The sequence below is a fragment of the Mixophyes fleayi genome, chromosome 6 (genome assembly GCF_038048845.1).
Source record: "Mixophyes fleayi isolate aMixFle1 chromosome 6, aMixFle1.hap1, whole genome shotgun sequence".
NCBI lineage: Eukaryota > Metazoa > Chordata > Amphibia > Anura > Limnodynastidae > Mixophyes > Mixophyes fleayi.
The window spans coordinates 58,375,305-58,397,821 of record NC_134407.1 but is presented as its reverse complement, the minus strand read 5'-3'; the positions used below and the strand labels follow the sequence as shown (position 1 = coordinate 58,397,821).

Below are 22,517 nucleotides of genomic sequence, written 5' to 3'. Positions count from 1 at the left end.
CTCTGCCCTTCCCTCCTAATCCGCTAAAAACTATTTCAACTTATTTTTTTTACCACTAGATAAGAACCATTTCCCACATACATGATTCTGAATATAAAATGTAAAAAGTTAAACTAAAATCTCTGAACACTTAGCGCATAGAAACTAAACCTACATATTTACTAGAATGTTTTATACAATTGCATTTAAGAATTGCCCATGAACGGTGTCTGGCTGAGCTTTGTGATTGTGCTGTGTGTTACATGTGTCTAGCACGACTGCTATCCCTTTCAATGATGAATGTGTTCTGGGTCTATGTCTAATATGGCTATTGTGTTAATGGTACAATGTGTCCTGTATTTTATGTGTTTGCGGGGACCTAAAAACAAAATTCTTATTCTACCTGGGTCTCTACCAAGCAGGTTAAAGCAACGAAGCCCTGCAAACCGTAGGCGGTGGACAGGACTGCACTAAAAACTTCAACACAAATATTATTATTATGCTTTTTCTGGATTTAATGGATTTCACCTTTGTATACTGTGTTCAGAATATGTGCAAATTACCATATAGCAGTGCTGTCTTCTGCTCTTCAGAAAAGCTGGATATATGCTATAAATTCTTGAATATCGAATCTTAAGATGCACAGTTTGAGCTTTAAAAAGCTTTTGTCTCATGGGCGGAAAGAGCAGGTAGCGTTATATTGTTACCATCGCGGTTCTGCTTCCTTCTCTTACTGCAGCGCTACAGTCTGGCCTGCCTACCGGTTGTCAGAGGAGCCAATCAGGAGGCAGGCTGTGGTAAAAGGCAGTAACTGCAGTGCTGCTTAGATCTTTTGTTGCCGGGTTCATGTTGAAAAAAGATGCATTGAAGTGACGTTTCCCAACGTCTTTTGACCACCCTTTCAAGGCAGCAGATTAAAGTCACTGTAATGCAGTGAAGAGACTTGGGGAGCGAGACGCAGATGAGGGGGGGAGGGGGGGGCACCGGGGGAGGGAGACACAGGAGGAGAGAGACATGTGCACGGGTGGGACCCAAATATATCTTTTCCTCTAACTTCGTGTGTGTCTATCTTTGCTGTGCATGTTATCCTCTGTAAAGTTTATTTAAAAAATTAAATAATATGCAGTAGGGGCAGTGTGAGGGCAGCCTTCTAACTCTTTCCTGTAACCTCCAGCCACTATATATGCTGCAGCCTATTTGAAAGGGGTTTCCTGTCTGACTGCTGGTTGATTTATAGAGGATAAAAGGTTATCACATTTGTCATATGAGCTAGTAATTGGTTTTTCAGTCGGTAAAATGTATTTTGGGAAGTACAAAGTAGCCCAATATGGCAGTGGCTGATAATGCGTCACAATCTGACCCTACAGGCTACAGAATTTCCCAGTAAAAATAAAGTTATAATTGTTACCTAAAACTTATCTAGAAGATCTCTTAACACATCAGGAAGTTTTATAGTGTAAGAAGAAAATAAATCATTGTGGTTAAAGCTAATGTGATTCATTGGTGAAATTAAGTGCACATACTGCTTTTTTAACTTAACCCCATGCAATAAAGTCAAGAAAATATTAAATATAATAGAGGAGGGTGGATGGAAAATTCAATGGTATCTAAGAGTCAAGAGTGCTAGGGTAGTCAGGGGTTTCAGTTAAAAAGAAATTACAGTTCCTATTGTGGGACAAACACCTACACTCAGGTGTATGATCGTCTGGGGATTGTAGAGTCATTTGCTGCCACAGAGATACTACACTGTGATGTTTCAGTCTCGATGAGATCCAGCAGGGGAGATCTTTTTTTTTTTTTTTTATATATACACAAAGATGGACTTGGGGTACATGAGGGATGATACAGAGCAGTGAGGACGTTCTGGAGAGGCGGGTACATGAGGATGATACAAAGCAGTGAGGAGGTTCTGGAGAGGCGTGTACATGAGGATGATACAGAGCAGTGAGGACGTTCTGGAGAGGTGGGTACATGAGGATGATACAGAGCAGTGAGGACGTTCTGGAGAGGCGGGTACATGAGGATGATACAGAGCAGTGAGGACGTTCTGGAGAGGGCGGGTACATGAGGATGATACAGGGTAGTGAGGACTTTCTGGAGAGGCGGGTACATGAGGATGATACAGAGCAGTGAGGACGTTCTGGAGAGGCGGGTACATGAGGATGATACAGAGCAGTGAGGACGTTCTGGAGAGGCGGGTACATGAGGATGATACAGAGCAGTGAGGACATTCTTGAGAGGCGGGTACATGAGGATGATATAGAGCAGTGAGGACGTTCTGGAGAGGTGGGTACATGAGGATGATACAGAGCAGTGAGGACGTTCTGGAGAGGTGGGTACATGAGGATGATACAGAGCAGTGAGGACATTCTGGAGAGGCGGGTACATGAGGATGATATAGAGCAGTGAAGACGTTCTGGAGAGGTGGGTACATGAAGATGATACAGAGCAGTGCAGCAGTTACTGGCATGTAGTGCTGAAAGCTGACAATTGTGCCTCGTCATTTCACTTCTGCTCATGATTCTACCCGGATTTCAGTCTCTAGTCTTGTCATTTTCTGGTATATTAAAATACTTTATACACATCGTCCTGACTTCTTTGGACAATGCTAGAATACATCTCTCAAACAATACCTAAAGCTAGGGAGGAGCCTTCTTACTGTGCGTTCTACAGACCCATCTCCTTTCTACCGGCGGATGTTAAAATGTTAACAAAAATTTTAGCTACACACTTGAACATTGTTATAATCTCCATCATTTATCCGGATCAGGCAGGTTTATGACCTATAGGTCTTGCCTGAATATCGGACACCAATATACAGCACCGGACGACAAAAGCTGATATTGTAGAAATAAGAGCGATCTGTATAAAATTACATGTTCATTGTTTTGACTTGTATGACCTCTAGTGGCTGCAAAGCTAAATGCAGTTGGACGATCATGTGGGACAGGTCTTGAAAACCTGTGGATCTCCAGCTGTTGTGAAACATCAAGCCCCAGTTTGCTTTGCCAACTAATAACCAGCCGGTTGTCCAGGCCTGATGTAGGGCTATTGGAGCTGTGTCAGTTTCCAGCACATGAAAGGTCTGCTCAGTGTACATTAAGCATGTATGTTTACTCTCCACTCTTGGGAGATGGCAACTACCCGGTGCGTTTAGCTGTGCAGAGAGGAATAATATAGAATGAGACCAGGAAACTTCCTGCAATGAGCTGGTACAAAGTTCAAGTTTTTCTGCAAACAGGAAATGACTGTACACCCCTATGCACATTACCTAAAAATACGTTCTCTTTATATTCAATAATGTCCCTCTACAGTCATTGCCAAAAGTTTTAAGCATGACACAAGTATTGGTTTTAACAAAGTTTGCTGCTTCAGTGTTTTTAGACCTTTTTGTCAGATGTTGCTATGGTATACTGACGTAAAATTACAAGTATTTCATAAGTGTCAAAGGCTTTTATTGACAATTACATTATGTTTATGCAAAGAGTCAATATTTGTTGACCCTTCTTTTTGAAGACCTCTGCCATTCACCCAGGCTGCCCATTCTTGCCTAATCAATGCTTGGGGGTTTATCAGAATTTGTGGGTTTTTGTTTGTCCATCCACCAAACTGCAGGTCCAAGGCTGGTTCTGCACCGCACAGTAGATGTTTTGCCCTTAATGAATTATACTGATGTGTAGTATTTTCTTCTGCTACCAGAGAACTCCTAGTATTGACCTGATGCTATATAAGATGGGTGATGTGTAAGTAATACTGTTTTTTCTTTTGCTTTTACTTTGGAAAATATTCACTATATTTATTCTTTGCAGAGTCTCCCGGAGCCTCAAACCTGCGCATTTCTAGAATGGACAAGACGTCGGGTTCTGTAAAGGGCGGAGATGAGGTGTACCTTCTCTGTGATAAAGTCCAAAAAGGTTTGTCCTTATACATGGTCTTTTCATATTTTTGAGTCTACATCTACTTATTTGTCTATTTAGATTAATTGCTATAAATGTGAAACCTGATCTTTGGTTAAAGACCACCAGGCGCAGAGTTTTCTCCTTCCATAGTCACCTTTTACCCCAAGTTGTAGAAATGTGGGTATATCCCTTGGCCTTTCAGCATTAACTCAGTACTGCTGCCTAAACACATCCATATGCTCCTCTATATATGTTATTGTTATTTATTTAATGTTTACTTTTTGTTTTTTGACCATTTCAAAAATACATGAATTCTTGACTGTTCTTTTCTAAGCCTTTGCGGATAGATAAAAAGAAAGAGGAGCCCTATTAAATGTAGACTAGGAGAAACGTAGACTGACATATGAGGGGAGATTTAATTCCCCGCGTTACTAGGGTAATTGATGCGCATTTTTGCTTGGAGCTCCCTGAGCCTCCAGCAGAAATCCATGTTAAAATTACAGTACTAACGGTAATAGTGCACGGACTGCGTTGGGAATTGAATCTATCCCTTATAGTGGCATTTTACTCCTCAAACGGAAATATTGTCCATTTTGTTTGCTAGTTTTCATACTGTTTACCCTACTGTGTGTTTTTTTTATAAAAACAAATAGGACTATGTTGCAGGGTGGGAGGCACAATACAGAATGGTGCATCTGTGCAATGTGGAATAGTGGCTGCTGGTTGAATTGTCCCTTTATATGGCATCCTGTCTCTTGCAGATGACATAGAAGTGAGGTTTTATGAAGATGATGAAAATGGATGGCAAGCTCTTGGGGACTTCTCACCAACAGATGTTCACAAGCAGGTATGACTGGCTGCATTCACCATCCATATTGTAACTTGCAGCAGAGGAGTCTGTACTTGATGAGATGAAGATGTTCTTGCTGTATTTATATGTGCATTTGTTGCTGTCAAACGTGGTTTTAGATGAATAGAACATGCATCTTGACATATGAAAATACCATCCGGCACTTTTCTGTACAGTATGTACTTTAGCAGTGTTCTGTACATGTGTCAACAAACTAGGACACGGCTGTCAAACTGGAGACCCCAGCAATGGATTTGGCTTTCAAAATTTTTTTTCTTTTTGTGTGGCCCCGAGCTTTCCTGAAAGCACAATACATTCACATGAGTGACATCATTTTTATTTTTTTTTCATATTATTCTGCCCATGAACACAGTAATTATACAGAAATACAGCTTTTCTTTGTGGAATTATTTGGTCAATAGTATCTGTGATTCTGCCTACTGAGACCCTAAATGTGTTGTGCTATTACGTTGATGGAGCTAAAGGCTGATACGTTGTCCCCTTTGATTTAGTATGCTATTGTTTTCCGGACCCCTCCGTACCACCGCCAGAAAATCGACCACCCGGTGACTGTGTTCCTGCAGCTGAAGCGCAAACGTGGTGGAGATGTCAGTGACTCCAAACAGTTCACCTATTACCCATTGGAACAAGGTAACACAGCAGGGGATTAAGATTAAGGCTGCGTCCAGAAATGACTTTGTTTAAACGTATCCGAAAATCTTTGCCTCTCCATTCGCTTCAATAGGGGGCGGGGGGGGGGGGGGGTGTGTATGGGCATTTTCATTAGAAAGTGCCAGGAGCAGACGTGGAAAATGAGGATTGTTTTTTTGGATGCAGCATATGGAAAGTTATATCCATCTGTCTGTTATTGGTTCTGGTAACTGTTTGTTCTACAGATAAAGAAGAGGTGGAAAGGAAGAAGAGGAAAGACCTTCCGTCATTAAACCATTCCTATGGTGGTGGAGCTCCCATGGGGGGTCCTGGAGGAGGATCTGGAGGATTTGGACATGGAGGCGGTAAGTGTATTTGGTTCATTTATATAACATTATTTAGCTGATCATCATATGTTTTTTAGGGCAAGTCATCTTTAACCTCTTAGTGGCAGGGCTGCCATCAGAAACTATGGAGCCCTGTACAAAATTAATCTTATCAGGGCCCCCTCCCTCTTCACTTTACATGCCCCCCTTCTCCTTCCTCTTCACTTTACATGCCCCCCTTCTCCTTCCTCTTCACTTTACATGCCCCCCTTCTCCTTCCTCTTCACTTTACATGACCCCCTTCTCCTTCCTCTTCACTGTACATGACCCAATTCACTTACCTTGTTCTTCACGCGATGCGCGGGTCACAGACACTGATAGACTTGGAGCGCGCCACGAAGTGATGATGTCACCGTGCAGACTAGGGGCCCGGACAGGCGGAGGGGTCTGGCTGGGCTCCTTACTGCTTTACCGCCTGTACTCCCTTGACTGTGGCATTTTTTTCTATGTGATAATAAACAAGAATAACTGTTTTATTTGTTAGGGTATACAAATGTATTTTATATAGGATTTCTTCATCCCGCTCATAATTATTTTCACACAAATATCGACTACAAGAAACATGTCCTTAAGCGTGTTCCCCTGTTTATTCTGATGCCTGGCCTGGTTGTACTGCATGGGTACTAGGATATGAAGCAGAGTTTCATTTTATTTTATTATTTGTTTTATTTTTATACCTGTTTGTTATTTTTATTAGTGCACATTTTACTGTTCACAACACCTGTCTGTGTATTGGAGTTCCATCTAAAACAAAGTGGGCTTTAAATAAAGTTTTATATTTATTTTACTTACTACTAGTAAAAGCTAATCTGAGTCTTTTCTGACCCACCATCTTTGGATAGGCCAGTGATCATGTGATCAGCAAGGAATAAAACAATATGGCTGACTCTCTGGAGTCCTGTCATAGATGGCATGACTGCACTTGTGCAATCTGTAGCTTGTAGCCATCCTTTCTATCTGCAATAGAAGGATGGAGTCTAGGAGTAGAGCCAGAGCTGTGTTTGCTGTAATTTATGGCACGTGAGGGTTCACAGGTCTGTTAGCCATTCCCAATGCACCAAGTAATTTGTTTCTCCTCATGTCTTCATTGATTAGGGAACAATATGAATTACTCATTTGGTGGGATACATCCTGGTTACTACACACATTCTGGTGGAGTCTACCAGAGTGGGGGATATATGATGAAGGCCTCCTCTGCAGCAGGAATATCTGAGAATATCCAGCAATTGGCAAATCCTAAGAAAGAAGAGGAGACTTGTGTCAGCCCCACACAGGAGAAGACAGCATCTAAGTATAGTGAAGATCAGCACCATGGTAATGAGAAAACACTTATGTTATGTTATAGCACAATGTCACCTGGATCTACGGGGATTTATTCACTACAATTATTCTGTTATAAATTCTTAAAAAAAATATATTTTAAGTTTGCCTATCTTAACATGAACCAGAATATGTCAGATATTATATTTTGATTCATATATAGCACATAATCACATTCTAGACAGTAGAGATTTACTATCATTATCCCCTCACAGCTCGCTTGCACGATATAAGAATGTTGTCCTTGGCTCAGCGTACATCGAGGGCATTAATGGACTATGCAGTATCCGCAGACCCCCGCATCTTGCTGGCTGTGCAGAGACCCCTGGCCGCTACTCAGGACGAGAATGGAGACACGTAAGAGTTTCATTCATTTTCCACTAACTAACATTTTATGGCTGGGGACATTTCTGTATCTAGAATGTATGAAAACAGAGGGGACTAGGCAAAAGCATCAGGACTCCTGTACAGTATGATATAATTAGTATTTTAAGCTAAACCATAATAATAGATAAAGCCTTCTAACACTTTGTCTCATTCTGCTGACATGCCTGTGCATTGAGTAGCTGAGCAGAATATATATTCAGATATTTAGATGTGATCCAGCCATAATCCGCAACTGGGCGAATTACAATTGTACAATTGCAGGCTGGGAAACATTGACTTTGAAAGGATTCTACTTGGACTAGATTAGGGAAGATGTGTATAAAAATCTGGTTATAAGGAAGAATCAATTTGCCTAATGCACAGGATGTAACATCTCGGAAGTTGCTCTTGGCTGTATGAATGGCTCATAGTTTAACACTGGCTTAGTAGTGAACATTACCTCTCTCCCCCAGGCCGCTCCATCTCGCTATCATACACGGGCAGACATCCGTCATTCAGCAACTGGTAGAAGTTGTTAGGAGCGTCCCAAATCAACAAATCCTCAACATATGCAACATACTTCACCAGGTATTTAGTTACTGTCTTGCTTCTCAGATAGCTTTGTTTCATCTCTGCACCGGTTCACTCTTAGATCATTACTCAGTTAATAATGCCTCTCTTATTTGCAGACAGTTTTACAATGTTCCCTTAAAGTTAGCGTAGGTTTAACATGTGCATCTAACAATCTCTGTTGTATTATCTACATATTTAAAATAGCTTTTAATCTAGAGAGCACAGAATTATACATTTGAAAATGTTTAGAATACAGATGTGCAGTAAGAAGATCAATAAGGAAAGCTTTACTGGCACTTTTGAGCTCTTGCCTGGTAGTGCGTTCTGGTAGTTGTAGTCTAAGTGCCAAGCGGTAATGTATAACTGCACTCACATCTGAAGATGATAGACAAGCTGACCGGTTTCTAGATCTCTCTGTGGAGAACTGCTCTGCCTCTCAGTGATTTAGTGAACACATAGTTGTCCGGCTCAGCTTCACTTTCATCTGCTTTTATACAGTCCATTAAAAAAATCTAATTAAACAGAACAGAATTATTTTTATGTGCTGGTTTCAACAATCCCATCTAGTCCTTTTACACCACATTTTCTTTCACACACTCAGCAATGTCTAACTCTTGTGAGTCCTCATAAAGTATTAATCAAATTTGTTTGTTTTTAATCCCATGGTCACCTAATTTATGTGTTATTGACTGTGTTTTCCCCCAGTGAATGTGTATTTTGACTACAGCTGTGGTGGTTTGATGTCTTGCTTATGCTCTCTGTATTGTTGCATAGACTCCTCTACACCTTGGTGTGATCACAAAACAATACCAGTCAGTCGCCTTTCTGTTGAGGGCTGGAGCGAACCCCACTATCCTTGACCGATATGGGAACTCCGTGCTGCACTTGGCTGTACAAGGTGGAGATGATAGAATGCTTCAGGTCATCTTGGAATATCCACATGCTGGATACAAAAAGCTTCTCAACACACCAGACTTCCATGGTAAGCCGTATAGTTGGGATAACGTTCAAACTGTCCTTAGGCTTTGAATTCTCTTGTGTTTTTTTGTTTTGTTTTGTTCTTTTTTTTTTTTTTACTGCAAATCAGACATATGGACAAATCATCATCTGTCTACTACATACTCTTTGGATATGTGCAGTGGATGTTTAAATCAATCTCTGTAAACATGTGCGGGGTTAGCAGATACCTCAGTGCTGATTGACTGACTGCTCCATTGTTCAAAAAATACAACAAAAGTTTGTTAAAAGGAGAGCAACAATAACTGGCTAACCGGCTCACTTCTGTTCAGGAGGTCTGTGTGTATCTACTTGTATCTAGGCAACTGGTGGTGGGAGGTTGGGAGTGGACTTATTTGAGAATAATTGGGAGTCTAGAATAACACCACTTGCTCCATATTTTCTATTACACTTCCAGCAATGTGTAAGCTTTGTGAGTTCTCATACGCAATTTAAAGGATTAATCAAGATCCCCCCCCCCCCCCACATGGTCACCTAATTTATGTTTTTACTTATATCTGCTTTATTTATATCTATCTACATGGTCTATTATAGGGTTAAAATGGCAAAAGTGACCAAGCCGTCACCCGTGGAAATAAGTTTGGTGGTGACAGGTGGTTTGTGGGTGTGAGGAAACAGTTGAAGTGCTGTGAATGCTATGTGGCACAGTGCAGCTGGCGGGAAGGGGCTTAGAATATGGGCAATGACAAACTACGACAGTTGGCTTTCACTGATTGCAAAAAAAAAGATGGTGTGAAAGGATTGGAGCTGTACAGATAAAACCTTCGGGTGTAATAAAGAAGAGGTAATGTGTGCTGGTCTGATATAGCTCTGTGGTAGTGATATTCCTGCAAATAATGGGTAGTGGCTAATGTGTGGGGGTCTAGTGATGCGGGAGTGGGGATGTCAGGCAGATAAACAGCAGCATGAGGAGAACAGGCTGGAACATACATGTGTACTTGACCATCATCTATTAATGTGTGTATCTCTGTGTAGTGTCTGTTAGATGTGGAGCAGCAGGTGCTGTGCTAATGTTTTAGCCCCGTGTATCTGCTTGATTTTAATGGCATATATGTTGCATGCAGGTTTGTACCCAGTTCACTGGGCAGTGAAAGTGAAAAATGAGAGATGTCTGGAGCGGTTGGTGATAAGTGGAGCCGACGTGAACGCTGCAGAGCGTAAGAGTGGACGATCCCCGCTACATATTGCTGTGGAAATGGACAACCTGAATATGGCCATCTTTCTAGTCAAGAAAGTAAGAGAAATAATGCATCACTTGTATTGTCTGACTGTAAAGCTTGATTTATATAACAAACAGATCACACTGTAGATGTACTAATCAGTCTCATCAATCTACCAGGTGGGTGAACACTGTGTAATAGTCTACAAAGCAGAGAAATATGTGGCTATACTGGTCATGGTTGTGATGAGGGCTGTATGTGTACAAAGGTTCGGGCTGGGAACTTGTGATGTTCATTCTGTATCTCCAGTCAGTAAAGATGTCCATCTACAGCATCTGGGAAAATGTAACTGCCTAATGTGGTTGCTGGCAGTATAGATTACAGTATAGGGTCCTGTCACTGCCTCATCCACAACTTGATTGTCTTTTTTTGTTCTGTAGTCATCGATCACAATGTAATAATGATGTCTTTCTTCCCTAGCTGGGGGCAGATGTCAATGCTCAGACATTTGGAGGAAATACCCCACTGCATCTGGCTGCCAGTCTTGGATCTCCAGTACTAACAAAGATGCTTCTCAATGCAGGTGCTTAAGTTTTAAGTTGTGTACACTCTCTCTCACCATGTGCCAGATACAGTGTATCGCTAGAATGTATCACGTTGTACACTCGCTCACCATGTGCCAGATACAGTGTATCGCTAGAATGTATCACGTTGTACACTCGCTCACCATGTGCCAGATACAGTGTATCCCTAGAATGTATCATGTTGTACACTCGCTCACCATGTGCCAGATACAGTGTATCACTAGAATGTATCATGTTGTACACTCGCTCACCATGTGCCAGATACAGTGTATCACTAGAATGTATCATGTTGTACACTCGCTCACCATGTGCCAGATACAGTGTATCACTAGAATGTATCATGTTGTACACTCTCACCATGTGCCAGATACAGTGTATCACTAGAATGTATCACGTTGTACACTCTCACCATGTGCCAGATACAGTGTATCACTAGAATGTATCACGTTGTACACTCTCACCATGTGCCAGATACAGTGTATCACTAGAATGTATCACATTGTACACTCTCACCCTCTCCCACATACAGTGTATCACTAGAATGTATCATGTTGTACACTCTCTCACCATGTGCCAGATACAGTGTATCCCTAGAATGTATCATGTTGTACACTCTCTCACCATGTGCCAGATACAGTGTATCACTAGAATGTATCACGTTGTACACTCTCACCATGTGCCAGATACAGTGTATCACTAGAATGTATCACATTGTACACTCTCACCCTCTCTCACCATGTGCCAGATACAGTGTATCACTAGAAATTATCACATTGTACACTCTCTCACCATGTGCCAGATACAGTGTATCACTAGAAATTATCACATTGTACACTCTCTCACCATGTGCCAGATACAGTGTATCACTAGAAATTATCACATTGTACACTCTCTCACCATGTGCCAGATACAGTGTATCGCTAGAATGCATCATGTTGTACACTCTCACCATGTGCCAGATACAGTGTATCGCTAGAATGTATCGCGTTGTACACTCTCTCTCACCATGTGCCAGATACAGTGTATCACTAGAATGTATCATGTTGTACACTCGCTCACCATGTGCCAGATACAGTGTATCGCTAGAATGTATCATGTTGTACACTCGCTCACCATGTGCCAGATACAGTGTATCCCTAGAATGTATCATGTTGTACACTCGCTCACCATGTGCCAGATACAGTGTATCACTAGAATGTATCCTGTTGTACACTCTCACCATGTGCCAGATACAGTGTATCGCTAGAATGCATCATGTTGTACACTCTCACCATGTGCCAGATACAGTGTATCGCTAGAATGTATCGCGTTGTACACTCTCTCTCACCATGTGCCAGATACAGTGTATCGCTAGAATGTATCACGTTGTACACTCGCTCACCATGTGCCAGATACAGTGTATCGCTAGAATGTATCACATTGTACACTCTCACCCTCTCTCACCATGTGCCAGATACAGTGTATCACTAGAATGTATCATGTTGTACACTCTCTCACCATGTGCCAGATACAGTGTATCACTAGAATGTATCACGTTGTACACTCTCACCCTCTCTCACCATGTGCCAGATACAGTGTATCACTAGAATGTATCATGTTGTACACTCGCTCACCATGTGCCAGATACAGTGTATCGCTAGAATGTATCATGTTGTACACTCGCTCACCATGTGCCAGATACAGTGTATCGCTAGAATGCATCATGTTGTACACTCTCACCATGTGCCAGATACAGTGTATCGCTAGAATGTATCGCGTTGTACACTCTCTCTCACCATGTGCCAGATACAGTGTATCACTAGAATGTATCACGTTGTACACTCTCACCATGTGCCAGATACAGTGTATCACTAGAATGTATCACATTGTACACTCTTACCCTCTCTCACCATGTGCCAGATACAGTGTATCACTAGAATGTATCATGTTGTACACTCTCTCACCATGTGCCAGATACAGTGTATCACTAGAATGTATCACGTTGTACACTCTCACCATGTGCCAGATACAGTGTATCACTAGAATGTATCACATTGTACACTCTCACCCTCTCTCACCATGTGCCAGATACAGTGTATCACTAGAATGTATCATGTTGTACACTCTCTCACCATGTGCCAGATACAGTGTATCACTAGAATGTATCACGTTGTACACTCTCACCCTCTCTCACCATGTGCCAGATACAGTGTATCACTAGAAATTATCACATTGTACACTCTCTCACCATGTGCCAGATACAGTGTATCACTAGAATGTATCACGTTGTACACTCTCACCCTCTCTCACCATGTGCCAGATACAGTGTATCACTAGAAATTATCACATTGTACACTCTCTCACCATGTGCCAGATACAGTGTATCACTAGAAATTATCACATTGTACACTCTCTCACCATGTGCCAGATACAGTGTATCACTAGAAATTATCACATTGTACACTCTCTCACCATGTGCCAGATACAGTGTATCACTAGAAATTATCACATTGTACACTCTCTCACCATGTGCCAGATACAGTGTATTGCTAGAATGCATCATGTTGTACACTCTCACCATGTGCCAGATACAGTGTATCACTAGAATGTATCACGTTGTACACTCTCTTTCCATGTGCCAGATACAGTGTATCGCTAGAATGTATCACTTTTTATGACTTGGGCAGGTAGTGAATGTAATAATACATTGATAGTCATTTCTTTAGTCCTAGACTAAAATTTTGTGCCATTAAAAGTCTTTTCCCACTTGTACAGGACATGCACCATGCAGAAGGTGGGATCCAGAACAAAATATTTTATAGTGTAATGTGCTTGAAAGAGGTTGAAGTGAACTGAAATAATAAGTATGTACTATGCCTATGGGCAGGGTTCTGTTTGAACCCGGATTTGACGTCCTGTCCCCTCTTAATGTGTCTTCGACTGAAGCCGTGTTGTTATTTTTATGTGTATGTGAAGCCCCCTTTTAAGTTGAGATTGAGTATGTTCTATTAGGCTTATTGACTTTTTATCTACACCCTTCATGTCAAGTGCAGCTGAGACACTTTAAGGCACATTAGCGTTTTTGTTTTTAAAGATGATCATTTAGTCTCCATGTTTTTGATCCGTTGGTAGAAAAGTAACTGTATCTTGCAGCCAGTATGTGTATTGTGACACTATGTTTTGTTATCATTTGGACTTTGTGTTAATCACATTCCTTCTCATTGTCAGGTGCAAATGTTATGTTACAAAATGATGAGCCTTTGCATGGCACAGCATCTAGTGATAGCGATGATACAGACAGTGATTCAGATGTGTATATGGATACCGACTCTGACCAGCAGGGGGACACTGACTCAGAAGGCACGGACCAGGAGATCAGAACCATACACTGTGGCGTTAAGAGACGGTACCCTGGACACACACCGCTGGACTTAACCCGAAGTCATAAGGTGAGGCTTTCATTTTACTCTATTGCACTGATTTAATTTGTATCGTGGACTATAAAAGATCTAGTCAAAGTCATAAAATGACAGTAAAACAAAAAAACTGAATTTTAAAGTTACTTGTATAGGAAATACCTTTTATATCATATTCACAAACATAATTTTTTTACAAGGTCAGAGTGTCAAATGTTGCCTTGAAAGTGGATGTGAGTGATGTTAAAGGATCATTTCATTTTTTGATAATGCCTATAATAAAGCCAACATTACCTCGGTGTGTCTGTATTTTTGTTTTATTATTGTGACTGTATAAATAATTTTTTTTAAACACTTTTCTGGCTTTTTATAATGCAGTACTAGTGGGGGAAGGGCAACTTGATTGTACATGACAGCTCTGCCTGCAATGATCTACCCCTTATCAAATATTGTAACTTCATCACCAAACAGTGTCTGTCTGTCCAGTGATATCGTCAGGCTGCCAGCAGCATGATTACATCTGCTAGGGTTTGACTCGTAAGAACGAACACCTGCAGAGAAAGTAACACAGAATGGAATATGAAGTGGGAGGAGGAGAAGGAGGGACAGACCGTTCTAAGACTGCATGACAGATCTGTTACCCATAGCACCCAAACTAAGCTTACTCTGCAGAGGTCAGGGATCACTGTAACTAAATCTCACATGCACCATATGTGTATGTTTAACACTAAACTGAAATTAAAGAGAATTGTAACACAAAATAATTAGAATCAATTTTCACTTTCAGTAAATTTGACCTTATCAATACCAAAATCACATAAATTGCTTTGCCTTCAGCCCCAGCTTTTCTAGAGTGGATCGGAGGAGGGGACAAGTATCTTGCCAAGGGCATCATGACATGTTAATCCAGCTCTGAAACCATAATTACAGGGACTGTTACAAAGTCTGAATATAAATGTGGTGATCCACCTTAGATTGTACGCTCCTCTGAGCAGGGCCATCTCTCCTCCTGTTTCCACCACTTCTAACTCTGCTCTCCAGCTACTTAGCCCTCCTCCTAGAGGGTCCTCCACCCCACGTCCACTCTCGCTCCCTCCTCCCCCCTGGGGGTCTCCCTGTCTTCCGCGCCCTCCTTCTTGGGCCCCGTCGTTTGCGGATCCTCCCTCCCCCTTCCCCGCCCTCTCTAGCTGTGCATTGAGCGTACTGAGTTGCTGTGTTTACTGTACTGTGCTGTCTCCCGTTGTATTGTGATTTTGTTTGTCTCTGTACGGCGCTGCGGATGCCTTGTGGCGCCTTATAAATAAATATTAATAATAATAATAATTCCACAACAGCTGAAGAATCACATTTGCTTCCTCTATCTTAGGCTGTACAAAAATAAACTTCTCCTTAAAAAAAAAGTGTCAACAGATCACCATCAGTACACGAAATGTAAACTACACCCATTCCACATTGTGTACTGGGTCACTTAAGTATTGCAACATTTACATTTTCCTCCATAATATCAGTGTGCTATACTCCACATTCTCAGCACTGAGTCCTCGGAGCGAATTGATGTGTATAGTGAAAGCTTGGCTTGTGTTCCCGTCATCCTGTCAGCTACATGACGCAAGTCTGTTATATGCAATCTGTTGTTTGGAGGAAAGACAGCGCGCTGAGAGAGAGTGACCATTTAATAGCTGATTTTGTCCTTCCAGCTCTGGAACAAACTGTACATTGGAAATTGGACACTTGCCCGCAGGGTGCCATGTGTGATAAATACACAATTCTGTGGTCACGGACACCTGTTAGTCTCTTGCAATGCCAGTGTGGATGCAGGAGGAGGTGTGCCATCCTCTTAGTCATATAAAATGATGAAATGGGTAAAGACAGGTACTTATAAACAAGTACACTTTAATTGCTTTCCCAGCAAAGCGTTAACAATGAGAGAGGATGCTAGGAAAGTCCAAATCTATGCTTAGGTCTGTGATTGGCTGGGCTACAATACTATTTCAGAGAAAATGGAACGAGATCAGGAGTTTTAAATATCCTGCTGAGGACATCCTAGACACTTAGGTAAGATATATATATATATAGATATATAGATAGATAGATAGATATAGATGTATATATAGATAGATAGATATATATATATATATATATATATATATATATATATATATATATTCTCTATCTATCTCTCGGCACACTGTAAGGACAAAGGATCAAATTCACAAATATAGTGTTAAACTTCTCTTTACATGTTCATCTTTATATTGGCATTTTACATAGACAATGCAAAGAACGGTTATGGATTTTGTGCAATGTTAAATTAAATGTGCACTTTTAATGCTAATTCTTTGTTACTAACATTAATCTAATTTGCTTTATCTTCCTCAACACTACATTCACAATTTGATTATTTTAAATGTTTTAATTATTGAAAAAATATATTTAATACAAAAATGAATAATTGAAATTGGGGCTTGTGAAAAATTCTCTCCACGTGAAATAGAAAGAACATATACGAATAGTCCTGTTTAAACATAAATTATACACAATACTAATGAGTTGGAATGTTTTTTTTCCAGGTGCGAGATATCTTGTCTAAACACACAGCTGGCAGTACTGCTTGGAAGCCAGCAGAACAAGAGCCAGGTACTGTCTGACATATGCTGCAACTTCCTGCGTCTCCATCTGCTGTCCATTACTTTCCCATAGATGACGCTAGCTGGAGTCAAGTCTGCTCTAAAGCTCACCATTCTCGTATCAAACACTGTATTTGTTTCAAACTTTTATTAACTATTAATAGTAGCATTACCTGTATTTTTATTTATTTCTCATGTAGCCTTTTCTTCTCTCAGCCTCCATGTAGTTATATGTCAAGCCTCGCATCTGTAGCTTAACCCCTGTCACTTTCCTCCTATTCATTTATTTTAATGTATGTCCCCATTTTTGTTTAAGTGTGTGCATGTGTGTATACACATATACAATCATATCTGCAATTATTCACTTGTTGGTCCATGTAAACATTTCCCATGACATCATTGTCGTATTCTGACACCAGTAGCTCTGCTGAAGCTGCGGGGAGGTTAAGTATGTGGGTTGTGGCTGTACAGAGACTCCTCCCCTCTATGGCACATTACAGTATTTCTAGTGCACGGTTTTCATTGATTTGTTTCTCAAGGCTTATTCCACAATTGCTAAGATACAGATGCTTAGTGTCAGCTACAATATTGAGAATAAATATGCCTCTAAAGAATTAAATGTTTGTAGATACTTGTAGCAACAGTTCTGTCACTCGGCTGATTGCTTACTAGGACATCTATCATATGTCAATATAATCTGTATGTTTACATTGCAAAGTTCAAAGTTTGAATTTCCATTGATCAGTCCTTTAATGGATACATCATGGGGTGCTGGCATCAAAGTAGAGCGACGTTCACCGTTTAGCCGGAATATAAGAAACAAAATTTCTGTTATCTACTTTGTTGTTTTTCCACCCAGCTGGGCACAGTAATAAGGGACTGGATGTTCTTTCCTCTTGATAGGTAACGTTCTGTCTCTAGAAAGCAATACTGTACAGCGCCTTGAGAAATTACTAAACGAGGGCCAGACGGGGTCAGACTGGACAGAACTCGCTTCACGCCTGAGACTTCAAAGTTTGGTTGACACTTATAAGAACACTTCCTCCCCAACAGAGAGCCTCCTGCGCAGTTATGAGGTACGTTTATACTGCACGTAGGCTATTGTGTGATGTCTTATAGACGTCTGCTTTGGTTGTCTGTTGGTGTTCATTTCAGTTATGTTTCTTTTCTTAGCTTGCTGGTGGAAGCCTTAACGAGCTCATTAAAACACTACAGTCCATGGGACTGAATGAGGGTGTGGAGTTGCTGTGTACTTCGGAGACCTATATTAAGCAGGAAAATCAAGGTATGACTTTCTCTTAAATGCCAGGATTGGCCCAGTGCACAATAAACTATGTGGTCTGGGTGTGAATAACAGGAGTACAGAACTGAAGAACTGGTCACTACTGACTGGAGTTTTGGTGGCTGCTAAGTAATATTTTATTACCTCCAATGGGTTTGCCGGGTAATCCAGTGTGATTAAATTACACACACCTAATATATTGGAATGGAGTAACGCTCTGGACAAAAATTGGTGAGAGATGTAAGAGAGTAACATGCCATCTCTAGTTGCTTCATAGCGACTGCTGATAATGTGGCCTCTATATAACCCCCAGTAGCAGCAGTAGCTGTGCTGTAGCACTAACCGGAGAGCTCCACGTTGCCTTTCCTTGAGTGTGAAGAATGTGCCCCTGCACTGCTTATCATCTCTCTCCCTATGTACAAATTACCCGGTGGTAGTCAGCATATCGATGCTGACAACACTTACCCTGACATTTTCAGTCTGGACGGCTGCTTCACCGACGAGGATCCACGATGACTCTTGTGTGAAGCGACTTCTGCCAACCACAATGAGCGAAGATGCCGGCGGGACTTGATGATGTGAGCGAGATAGGAGACGCTGTTAACACTGCTCTTAAGGGGGTAATGTAAGTATGCGGCTATGTACAATGTACTTTAGAAAGGGTTGGACATTGTACATAGCTGCATACTTACATTACCCCCTTAGGAGACGTTGTTAACGCTGCTCTTATCTCGCTCATGTCATCAAGTCCCGCCGGGGTCTTCACTCATCGCGGTTGGCTGAAGTCGCTTCACACAAGTCGTGGATCCTCGTCGGTGAAGCTGCCATCCGGACTGAAGATGTCGGGGTAAGTGTTGTCGGTGTACTTGGCACCGTTAAGCCGTACCCCACTCCAAATTACCAATCCCTTCATTGTGCTGTACGCCAATACTATTTTGCAACTGGTCATCTAAAGGGTTAAATCCTTGCTTGACAGAAGGAATATCATCCTCTACATCGCAAAGCTCTGAAATGTAATTTTAGCAGTGGAGAAGTTAGGGTTACCAACTGTTTGGTACAATTCGATGAATGCTTAATTAGAAGTATGTGAGTGTGTCTCTCTCTCTCTCCCTGATTATAACAAGCGTTCAGGGAAGTAACCTGCACTACTAGCAACTTCTGTTTACCTCCCACATTTTCATCTCTGCCTCTGTCGAAGGCATAAGTCTGATCCTTGACTTTGAGTTGCTCAGTACTAACTACTCATGTCTGGTAGAAAATGTTTCTTTCATTTTCCAAAAGTCAAACCTTGTTATCCAGCGGTAGATAGTAAGATGTGTAGATCAATATTGGTACATTACAGTACTGCTAGAAAGCACATGCTTCTACACAATAGTTATGCACATACATACATGCATGCAGACATATTCCTAGTTAATAAAAGCAAATATATATGTTTAAAATGTAGAAATATTACTTTCATTTGCTGGTTAGAAAAGGCAATGACATTGCTGGGGCATTCATAATTGACAAGTTGGGCACAAACATTTTGTAATACTTTCATATAGATGGCAAGTGTCTCTGGTAGCTCAGCCCGTGGATAATGCAGGTCATCATAGACCGCAAAAGCAACACTGATAACCGCATAAGACTGCGGCATTTAGACAGAGACATGGCTTTATGAAGGAACCATATTGTTTGTGTGCAGTTTAGTAATAAGTTGTTTAATTTATTCATAACAATATTCTTATTTACGCACCAGAATGCAGTGACTGAAGTACCAGCACAGTGTACACCACCATCACTGAGGTTCAGGAACAGTCTGGGGGTTCTTGATTAGTGTCTGGATCTGCCGGTTAATTCCTGGCCTTGACCATAAACTCCCTTGGCCGGCCACAGCATGCCGGATGCAGTGTGCACAATTCAAAGAATGTCAGTTCTCTGTTGTAAACCTGCACAGGACCAGGGTGACTGTTCTTCTGTAGATGTGGGTGGGGGAGAAGACAAGGCAGGTAATAGAGGGTTCCCAAGGCCCAAAATGGGTTTCGGCAGTAACAGAATATAAGGATTTAGGTACAATACAGACCTTTGTTAGTGTAACTTATAATTGCAGTGTGACTAATAGTGAAAATATTATTAACATGAACATATCAGATCAAGCTACACTTTTATACAGCTAATTAAAACCACTGGTTGAGCAAAAATATATGTTTAGAAAATGTGTTGGTTCACCATGAACCAGTGCCTCCTGAATATTGGTCATGAAGCACCTTGTTGACATCACTGGCTCCTGGTGAACTGTATTGTCATACTTATTAATCACTGCAGCTCACAGAATGGCTCCCACCACTGTCAGATGCTCTTTAAACCTTAGTGTGTTGTGCCTGATGTCTGCCCATATGTGTAAACTGTTCCAGAGCTGCAGATTGCAATGAGAATTGTTAGTTGTGTCCTTAAAGCTCATTTACTACCTAATGTCGCCACACTTGCTAATTCATGACGGTTTCCACAAAGAACCAGGTGGATCAGGGTATTTTATTAGGTCATGTGTTGTCATAACTCCAATAGACCGATAGTCAGCAGGACATTTACAAAGGAAAGGGCACATTTCATGGTGTATTACATTACAAATGTAGGTCATATAACTTTTTGTGAGAGTCCAGTTATGTAATAATCTGACACTGCAAAGTCTAAAAAAAAAAAAAAAGCATCCACTTGTTTTGTGAGAACCTTTTTGCTTGGAAATAAACATCTCATTGCAGATCTGTATCTACATTTTCTTCTGTTTACGGAATGGTTAGCAAATGAAACAGTCGTTTATCTCCTAATTGTCAGAGGAGAGGCTTCTCATCTGCGGCACTGAATTTGTTAATAGAAATATGTTTCATTACATGACTAAATCCCCCATGGATGGCTTCTTGGCTGATACCAGTACAGCCCTATACAAAAATGTCCCACCTCCTAGTGCTAACGCCACAAGTAACATTTGCATTTCTCAGAAACAAGATCTTTTTTTTCCCCTGCAGACAACAACATTCTACTTAAATCAATAAGACCTCCACATGCTTCAAGTATAAAAGCTGTTTTTTCCACAATGAACCAAACGATATAGGATTAAAGTGAATGTCCTTTTAATACACACTCTCTCTCTCTTCCCCCCCCACATAGCTATAAAATATAATACTACTATAGTATATAGGTAGGGACCCCCTTTTACCTGAAGCAAAGAGACAGTTAGTGCTGAATCACACACTGTCTGTACATAGCTTTGTAACAGAGCAGTGCTATAGCGAGAATGATTCCAAGAACAGAGCTATAATGCAAACCAGCGCTAACTTCAAGTAAAGATTATGATCTTTACTATTCTATTTTTTCTTGGTTCTGCAGTTACAGGAACATTAAACATAATATATTAGTTATAGCATTTTTGTTTTGTTAGTAGTAACTAGATCTTTTCTTACTTGCAGAGATGAAGGTTGACAGTGCATATGGCAGCCAGTCTGTAGACATGGAAGTATCTACGGAATGTGGACCTCAAAAACCTGTTCTCCCAGAGACTTCAAGGGTGTCTCCAACACAAGAACTAGCCCCAAGAAGTGAACCAGCTAGTGGACAATAGTGTCCCAATCTAGAGAGACTGAAAGAGGCATACCTGGATCTATCACACAACGTAATAGATGACGGTGTGGTGCTTGAAATTTAGCTGATTGGATGAACCATGGATTTTTTTCTTCAATAATGCAGTGAAATTTCAATCTGAACTTTGGCAGTAGGTTCCAATCAACACTGATAGTGGGGGGAGGTGGGGCACACTCTCTGCTATGCCAATCATTTAAAACTGTTTTGTGGAATCTCCTTCTAGAAAGGCAAGGAGCTTCAAGGGGGGCTGAATTTACTACAATTTTAACACCAATCCAGAGTGGAAAATGATCTTAAAACTTATTTCCAGCCCCCGCCCCCCTTCTCCGTCCTAGCATCAGCGGCGAGTTACTTGGAGCACTAAATTACTTGAGGCTTGTGCACAGCTGATTCAAGTGTTCTACTGTATGGACTAATAGTAGAATATCTAAGTTTGCAAATATCTGCAGGTGTACACAGGCCGTAGTTTTCTTCCTATGTAATATTTCACATTTATCCTCTACTCTACTTTTGTTCACTCTTAATACTCTTATTTAAAAAGTCTTTATTTTTACTATGAATAAATGTTACGCATTTTATGTGTGCACTCTATTTTATATACGTCATAGACAAGTCTCTTTTTAATGTCTCAGCAATGCAATGAATTCATGGTGTGCTAGGGTCTCCGGTAGAACATACATCTGTAGTTATAGAACAAGTGGGGATGTTATGAAAAAGAGGTAGGTGTGGGGGGGGGGGGGGGGGGTGTGTGTGTGTCATGCACTGGTTTCCTTGTATTTATTTCTTTACTTATGTATATACTTAAATATA

The 22,517-nt window shown here is 41.0% G+C and overlaps 1 protein-coding gene across 1 annotated transcript in view; it reads left to right on the top strand.

The window, feature by feature from the left end:
• Window positions 1–22,285, top strand: part of NFKB2 (nuclear factor kappa B subunit 2) — a 44,611-nt gene extending 22,326 nt beyond the window's left edge. Inside the window, exons 9-23 of the mRNA XM_075216626.1 lie at window positions 3,789–3,893; window positions 4,640–4,725; window positions 5,241–5,379; window positions 5,625–5,744; window positions 6,861–7,079; window positions 7,301–7,442; window positions 7,925–8,039; window positions 8,799–9,006; window positions 10,106–10,275; window positions 10,682–10,784; window positions 13,993–14,213; window positions 16,751–16,817; window positions 17,711–17,883; window positions 17,981–18,092; window positions 21,536–22,285. Of these exons, the coding sequence (XP_075072727.1) occupies window positions 3,789–3,893; window positions 4,640–4,725; window positions 5,241–5,379; window positions 5,625–5,744; window positions 6,861–7,079; window positions 7,301–7,442; window positions 7,925–8,039; window positions 8,799–9,006; window positions 10,106–10,275; window positions 10,682–10,784; window positions 13,993–14,213; window positions 16,751–16,817; window positions 17,711–17,883; window positions 17,981–18,092; window positions 21,536–21,687 (2,132 nt within the window). The 3' untranslated portion in view covers window positions 21,688–22,285. The remainder of the gene's footprint in view (window positions 1–3,788; window positions 3,894–4,639; window positions 4,726–5,240; window positions 5,380–5,624; window positions 5,745–6,860; window positions 7,080–7,300; window positions 7,443–7,924; window positions 8,040–8,798; window positions 9,007–10,105; window positions 10,276–10,681; window positions 10,785–13,992; window positions 14,214–16,750; window positions 16,818–17,710; window positions 17,884–17,980; window positions 18,093–21,535) is intronic.
• The last annotated feature ends 232 nt before the right edge of the window (window positions 22,286–22,517 follow it).